Raw genomic sequence first — 8,364 nt, forward strand, 5'->3', positions numbered from 1 at the left:
AAACTTTCGAATTTATAATATTAGTATGATTAGTATGATTACGACCAAGAAAAGTAGAAATAGACATTACAAAATATTTTTATTACATTAATTTGGTAATCAGTGTACAAGGAATTAAATATCTTTTTACATATTTTTTAGATGTCCTAAGTTTTGTGCAAAAAAGTGTAATAATGCGCATTACAAATCTGTACGTGGATAAAATAGATGAAATCGGTCAATTTAAATATTTTTACCAAGACTGGGGTATTGGAGGCACTTCTTTGTAATACCTGGTAATAAAAAATTAAGATTATTCATTAAAAAATAGAAATAATATAATAATTGTTCAACATCTGTGAATTTTAATAGACAACAGAAATTTCTTGAAACATTTTTCTTCTTGCAAAATAAAACAACAATGTCTTTGTGTAAGCAGTGAAAACTCACGCTTAATTGTATCGAGACTCACCTTACAAAACCACCTAAAGGTGAAAAAGCCTTATCATGCAGTGGTACCAACATAGTAGAAGATTGCACGCCGTTGGGTAGTTTGACGAAGTATTTTACGCTGCTTGGGATGAGCACACCTGGTTAAGAATTAAAAATAAAAAAAAATCTTTAACAATAATAATTTAATTACGTGTATAAACAGGATAAATAGAAAATATTCTATACAGTTTTACTAACCATTTGAATCGTATCTGTATTTGCGCAGTAAGGAATGCATGTTTGGATTTTGTATGTTGGAAAGTACCACGATAGCACATGACTGAAAATTTAAATAATGTTAGTAACACTATTAATTGCAAGATTTGATGTCATAATTAGTGAAATGTTAATAAGCATTTATAACTACTGAAATATTTATTGTCTTTGCCTCTATCTTAGTAAGTTTCAATATTAATTTGTGGAATCTTACAAAATAAAACTTTAAACTGTCGTGGTTTTGACAAATATAATGTTCATAAGATACGGGTTTCTTACCACGATTGAATTGTTTTACCTCCCGATATCGATATCGGTAGAATAGAATCTATACAAATATTATAAAGAGGAAAAAATATTATTTTTTAATTTCACGTGTATGGAGTCGCGGGCGAAAGCCAGTATTTAATATAAACTCAACTTATATTTTTACTAGCACCCAAAAAAGGTCAAAATGAATTCCAAAATCCCAAGGTTACCTTTGTAGCACTATCGCTAATTTTCTTTTCCACTTCGTACGAGCTATCTGATTGTTCCTTGGTTTTTATAGCATCAGGATTATTCTCGAAATGCAATCCATAAGATTTATGTTCCAACATTGTATCAGAACCATCAAACATTGGATCATTACCAATATCTCTAGGTGCGACTCTCTGAAAGGCAATTTATAAAATATAATCCTTACTAAGAAAGGTTTAAATGAGGTTATAGCATTGCAAACAAGCGTTTTTATAGTAAACTAGCTTTCGCCTGCGACTCCGTCCGTGTAGAATTAAAAAAAAAAGTAAGTAGCCAATGTGTTTTTACAGACTAGCCTCTACATCCATACCAAATTTCATTGAGATCCGTTCAGCCGTTTAGGCTACATACTTTAACAAACATCCTTCCATCCATCCAAACTTTCTTATTTACAATATTAGTATGATATATATCATCAAGTTTTCTACAGAAATGTTCTATTTTCCATAAAATTTGTCACATGTAAGACAAAAGTCAATTGTTGAAGAAATCCATTCATAAAAATCTAACGATTTTCCTTATGCACATCTTTCACAGCGTTAAAACAGCGACCTTTTCTATGGTATTATAATTTTATTTATACAAACAAACATACCATTCAAATATAATTTTAGAAATACATTTCTCACATTTTTTTTACTTCTAATTACTCTTAAAGAGAAACAACTAATTAAGTATATATTTCAATTGAATTTAATATTTGTTGAACTCGAGTTGAAAGTAACAGCACAAAGGTTTCTTAAAATAGAATATCTGCTTGTGTCTGTCAGTCTAACACGACTACCTCAAGCACTTGGCTTAGTTAATTAAAAGGATAAAATAATTTGAAATTTCTTGCTGAATAAAGTAAAATACCAAGCACTGATGAACACAAAAAGTGAAAATAATATTAACTTAAAAATATAACAAACTATGTTTTATGTTATTTAGCTTAGTATATGTTGTTTTTTAACATCGAAAATATTGGCAAAACCGAGTCTGCAAGACGTTAATATTCTCTACATAAACATAACAAACACTCTTAACCAAAAGGGGTAGGTAGAGATCACAAACTTCATATATCATAGTAGTGCCATATCTCTCACTTCTTTGTCCATTTACAAACCGACATAATAATCGGTTATGGTTACAATTAAATATTTCTTCACTAATAAACTAATTTTGCTGTATACGCTCGTGACCGTTTACACCAGTCTATCCTTACACCCAAATTGTAATACTAACAGCGGAGATAAACTGCGGCGATGAAATATATAAAATTGTTGCACAAATTATCCACATCGTGTTAAATGGACGCCACCGTTTCAACTAAAAGTGGAATAAGAAGTTTGAACGTAACAGAAGGTATTAGATTATTTTATAAACATCACTCCAATTACATTAAATGTCATAGTTTTGCTTTGGAATCGAATGTTATTGAACACATCCACTCGTATTATCCTAAGCAATATACCGAAATGGAGATGCCAAATGATTACTTCTGTGTAGGATATATCATCAGATGTAAAGAACATGAGTTGGTTCCTGACGATATTATATCGTGAGGTCCGATTCTATCTTTGGCCATCCCATTGTCTTCATCTTTCTGAGTATAATTGATCTTTGATAAGCTTACTTTAACTATGTCACCTTTGTTCAAATAGGATGTTCTTTCGTATTGCGTACAGCAAAGGATTGCCGCTATTTTGTCGTTTTAATGTCGTTGGATATAACAAAAGAATGATAATATCGATGCTGAAGTACATTTATTTGCAAATACACGTGACTTGAATTACGATAAATAAATTTATAATTAGGCCGTCTATACAATTGGCATTGAGACTATACGTCATAGACAAGTGTTCGCGCCCACGCAACGCCCACCAAATGTCGCGACATATGCCACGATGGTACCATCGTTGACAGTCCACACATTTGTGATGCTTCACAGTGGAGCAGAGCAGTAGAAATGAACAGTACAGCAATTGTTTGAATGTATACTGCTAGCAGAAAGTACTGTTTTGTTATGGTTTCTCTGCTCTATCTTAGTGTGAAATTAACTTTACAGAAAAAGTAAACTTCTATTGTTTTAATTGTGATTCAATCTAAGGAAAATGACCAAAGGTGTCTAATGTGACTCATTTAAACAGATTAGTGTTACAGTATCTCATAATTAGAATGCAAATTAATTTTTTTTTTAAATATAATATTATTAGTGGGTAATATGATTTCATTTGTAATTCATCAGGATCTAGAAAGGGGGGTTTTCAATTATTATCCATCAGTATAGAGTTGATGGAAATGTCACAATACTGAGAGACTTTTCCTCTTTCATTCACGAGTTTATCAGAAACGTAAATTGCTCTAAATTAATATTAATTCGTGTGAATTAGTGCTCGCGCTCGTCCGTCTCTTATACTACCCGACTCTCTTATTGCAGTCTCGCTGACGACATCGTGTTTTTTGTGAGAGAAGTCGAAGAAAGTCAACTCTTTTAGTCATATTTCCAAAATATACTTAAAGATGTACGCAAGTAAAATTATTTCTAAAAAATGGTTTCAATAATGTTACATATTGATAACCTCCTTTTTGAAGTCGGTTAAAAAGATAGCATACGTAGACTGTTTTAGTTAATGAACAAAAAATTATGTAATATATCAACAAAATTATAATCCAGCTAATATTATTTTTATTATGCATTAGTCCACACATAAAATTACCTCAAGTTTTCAAGTTACCTTTCAAAAACGACCATGACATAACTTATTAGTATTTTTGGCCGATGAAAACTGTTCGCCTTGGAGGTTAACTTTGCCAGATTGTAAGGTGGCCAAGAGCCAAATTTATACAATTTTACCTGTCCAAGTATATAACGTTGACCAAAAACTATCGCCAAAATGATAATAAATGAATTAGAAAACTTCCACATTGGTAATCTGGACCGAAAATTCATCTCGCTTTACAAAGTTCAAGTGAATTCTGATTAGATGTCAGGTTGTCTTGTCTTGACCCTGACAACTCTATTGACTAGGAGCCTAAAAGAAGGTGCCATCTACTTAAAGTTATCATAACTCGATAGAACTCACCGTCAAAAAAACAGTCCATACAGTTTGAAGATAATTTACGTCTGTTGCTGCAGTTCTAGCGGAACTGAATTACGGTGCAGATTGCTACAGTTGCGTGTTATTTTCAGGTCAACCGGGAACTTCGCTGGGGGCGCTGGAGGCGCGGCGGGCGGCGGGGGCGCCCCGCGCTCCGCGCCCGCCACGCCGCTGCAACTGGAGCCCCACCCGAGGCACTCCTCACACAAGCACGACAAGTAAGCAGCCTGTAACTTCTCGTTATTTCTCTGCAACACTAGCGCCAACTTGAATATGCGATTCGCGGGAAAAAACATTACATAAGAGATAGCAAACGCGGGCTTTGCACTTTTGTGGCTTTCGAACCCCTTGACTCTATCTAGGAAGTCCACAATAGTGAAATATAACTCCAAGTTCATGGTTTATCGAGAAAAGTAGTATCTTTTGACAGATACCAAGGCCCAATTCAGGTCACTAAATAGAGACTAACATACGATCAAATCTTACTTGTTTTATATTTCAATAGATCTAATAGTGTTGTAGCTATGTAGTGCATATTGTTATGTAGTCGTTTGCTTCAAAGCTGCTTTTGTTTTTAATTGTGCGCACTGGCCGGAAAAATATAGAACTAGGTTAACATTACTCGAACACATTTCGTATAAAATTCCAAACATTCGATGTTTTGTTTAAACCTGATATTGCTCGAATAAATTAAATCTATGCGTTAACTAATCTTACTTCTTACTAATATTATAAATGCGATAGTTTAGATGAATGGATGGATGGATGGATGTTTGTTAGCGTTTGTAACCTAAACGGCTGAACGGATCTCCATGAAATTTGGCACAAATTTAGAGCATAGTCTGAGAGAACACATAGGCTACTTTTTATCTCTGGAATAGTTACAGTTCCCGTGGGATTAATTAATTAAGTTTTTTAATGTTTACTCGATCATTCTGCAACGGTGCAACATATCTTATTGAAATTTGGCACAGATATAAAACAAAGTCTGGAGTACACATGGGATAAGCTTCATCCCCGAGAAATGTCCGGTTCCCGAGGGATACGTAGCTTTTTGTAATTTATATAGTTTGTATGTTTCTAATACCACGCGTACGAAGTCGCGGAATCGTGAATTATAATTATTATATTTGTTTATGTTTAACAGACGATGAATAATTTTATGTAGGTACCTCTGCTTTGGCCGTGATTTTGCCAATACTTAAAAAAAAAACGGTTATCAATGCAGTGGTAGGCCCCCTTAGGTATTACATATTGTATTAACATATTTGGTAACCGGTCAAATTATCATCGCTCTTGACTTTTTCTAGAACAGGTCACCTTCATATGGAATATATATTGCAGAAACAGGTGCATTATTCAAATAAAATAAATGCTCGTTGAAAATGTGACCGCGAGTTAACATAAATAATTTATTTTTGACCTTTGTTTACGTCAAAAACGCCTTTTCGTTATTGGAACATTGGCAAAACATATCTCTAGACCAGACTATTTATCTAATGTGGATTTTGGTGAAAAAATTTTTTGGTTTCATTTATTTACTAGCTGTTACTCGCGACTTCACTCGCATGAAATTAAAAAATGTTACTCAGTGATACGTAGCTTTTACATACAAAAATACAAACCTTTCCTCTTTATAATATTAGCTACTAGCAGTTTTTTTTAAAGTATTTTATAATAACATTAATCCTGTATTCTTCAGTGATAATGTAGTTTTCTCATAGTAAAAGAATTTTCATAATCTAACCAATAGTTTTTGGGTTTTTCTTACATAAAAAAACAAATCTTACCTCTTTATAATGTTAGTATAACAATATTAATCTAATGAAATATTTACCACTAACTAATAAACATGAAAAAAGATTCTTACAGATAACGCGTAATAATCGAAGAATCTAACATTAGAATTCCACTGTCTTAGCATTTTTATTCAGACATAATGTCATCCTTTTTATTCCCCTTGATAAAACAGAGATAGTGATATTAATACAATTGCCAGAGCAGTCGGTACATTTAAACTGGGAATCGAAGCGATGATAGGTTGGTCCCTATTGTACTGGATTTAATTACTAAATGTAATATAGATAATCTACGATAATATGATTGGCTCAATGTTTGATGTAGGTAATCAGTCGCCATTATACCGTGATCTAGGTAAAACGTGTTTGTCGAATGTTGCGTGGTTTGTTAGGTGTTTGTGTTTGTGATGTGATACTATGGCACCATCCTATCAAGATACGCAGGAGCAAAACGCTTGGGCTGTTATACGGGTGATGAACTATGTGTACGACGGCCTAAGGTATAGTGGAGGAATAATATTTCCTACCCATATAGTAATTTACTAGGGAACTGTTAATTTGAATAGTACAGAGGTCAAGGTCGTATTAATATGATCAAGTTAATGTATTTAATGTAGTTAATATAATATTTAATCAAAGCGTATTTTCCATTTGTATTGATAAAAATATTAAACAAAACGATTCATTCAGCTAAAACTTTAAATTACTTATGAATATTAATGCGGTAGCCGCCATACTTTGTATACCTAATTGTGTTGGAATAATACGAATTTATTTTTATATAACTTGTTCTATAGAATTAGACAAAAAAAAAGGTACTACGTATTTTCTTAAGCAAATAAGTTGTCTATTATTAATACTATTTGGGATACACAGCATGTACCTAGTGTTATACTATTGTGCTAGTAACATAACGACAGTAATAAAACCGTAACAGGCTCTCTTAAATCGATTTAAGACGCGTAGAAAATGTGCCTACCGACTTCCGCAATCTTTACATACCATTCATCTCTTACAAGTTTTTGTACTAGCTGTAATTTTTTTTTTATAATATAAGATGGCAAACCAGCAAGCGGCCACCTAAATCCACGGAAATGGAAAGCGACTTCTGCCCATAAGATGTTGAAGCGGGCTCTACTACTGTTGAATTTATAGCTGTTTGTTGTAAAATGGATTGTTAAGTAATGCATGTATCTTTAAAACTATGTAAAGACAAAATAGAAGTTGCTAGTCACTTGGGTAAATCATTTTAACAGTGGTATTTGCCCACGAATGAGCCGGCACGCCCGGTGCAATACCACGACCACACAGAAAACAGGCGTGAAGTGGAAGCAATTCCGCGTTTGTCTGATGAGTGTGGTGCCGGAGGCCTGATTTTAATCCATTTTCCTTTTCACTTTTTTCTTAAGAGGAAAAGATGGGAAGGAAAACTGGATTTGACGGTAGAGGAGACGCATAGGAAGGGGAAATGTCCTCTTTATGTGCGTCTCCTCCTCCGTCAATTAAGGGGAGGCAACACATCTGCAATTGCGGATGTTTATGTGCAGCGGTCGCTTTCCATTTCGGTGGGTTCAGGTGGCCCCTTGGTCATTTGCCACCTTATATTGTAAAAAAACATGATAGTATTTTTAAATGTCATAAAACAGTGTGGTAGAATTAGTACTAATTTTAAAGAAAACTTTAACAATCAGTATGAATAGATACCTGTATCAGTACGAATCATTGTAATCAATATAACAACAGTTTATTTTGGATTTCCCTGCATTAATTATTTACGTGTTTTATCGCTATCACGATGGCGCAATATGTTCGCGCCGTTTTTTGTCGTATTCAATGTATGTATTGAAAGTAATGAAGATGACTAGAATGTCCATTTGTTTGATAGTTTCTTCTATACCTATCTCTTTCTCTTGTTTCTTGAAGTTAAAGACAATTTTGCCGATTTCAAATTCTTATACCATTAGGTAGCTATGTTATCGCCGAGTTACTACGAAAGAGCGTCCAGGTACAAGTACTGGGTTTGAATCTCGCTATGTAAATATATGATTTTGGAATTTTCGAATTTCATATGTACATAATTTGCCCGATGTTCTTACGGTGAAGGAAAACGCCATGATGTAACCTGTACGTGTCGTCGATGAAATTTACATATGTGTGACGTCAACCAAGCCCTCAGTGGGCTATTGTGGTTGACTCCTTAGTCCAGGTACCTATGGCTTCCTAGTCACGCTAACTTAGCGCAGGCTCCGCTGACTATAAGGAGCTGGTGATAATTACTA

At 33.8% G+C, this 8,364-nt stretch overlaps 2 protein-coding genes across 3 annotated transcripts in view; one reads left to right on the plus strand and one right to left on the minus strand.

Annotated features, from left to right (window-relative positions):
• The window catches only part of LOC106104727, a 24,683-nt gene that overhangs the window by 4,533 nt on the left and 11,786 nt on the right, over window positions 1–8,364 (plus strand). Inside the window, exon 2 of the mRNA XM_013284858.1 lies at window positions 4,379–4,504. Coding sequence (XP_013140312.1) covers window positions 4,379–4,504 — 126 coding nt within the window. The remainder of the gene's footprint in view (window positions 1–4,378; window positions 4,505–8,364) is intronic.
• Window positions 114–4,368, minus strand: LOC106104885. Of its 2 annotated transcripts, none has more exons than XM_013285079.1 (5): window positions 4,272–4,368; window positions 1,167–1,340; window positions 670–751; window positions 452–569; window positions 114–272 (listed from the first exon to the last, which is right to left on the minus strand). In XM_013285079.1, the coding sequence occupies exons 2-5, from the start codon at window positions 1,305–1,307 to the stop codon at window positions 233–235; spliced, it is 381 nt and encodes a 126-aa protein (XP_013140533.1). In that variant the 5' UTR covers window positions 1,308–1,340; window positions 4,272–4,368; the 3' UTR covers window positions 114–232. The 2 variants fall into 2 exon arrangements, with proteins under 2 accessions (XP_013140533.1, XP_013140532.1); XM_013285078.1 differs by lacking the exon at window positions 4,272–4,368 and adding an exon at window positions 2,431–2,637.

The sequence above is a fragment of the Papilio polytes genome, unplaced genomic scaffold (assembly GCF_000836215.1).
Source record: "Papilio polytes unplaced genomic scaffold, Ppol_1.0 DF823399.1, whole genome shotgun sequence".
In the NCBI taxonomy this organism is placed as follows: Eukaryota; Metazoa; Arthropoda; class Insecta; order Lepidoptera; family Papilionidae; genus Papilio; species Papilio polytes.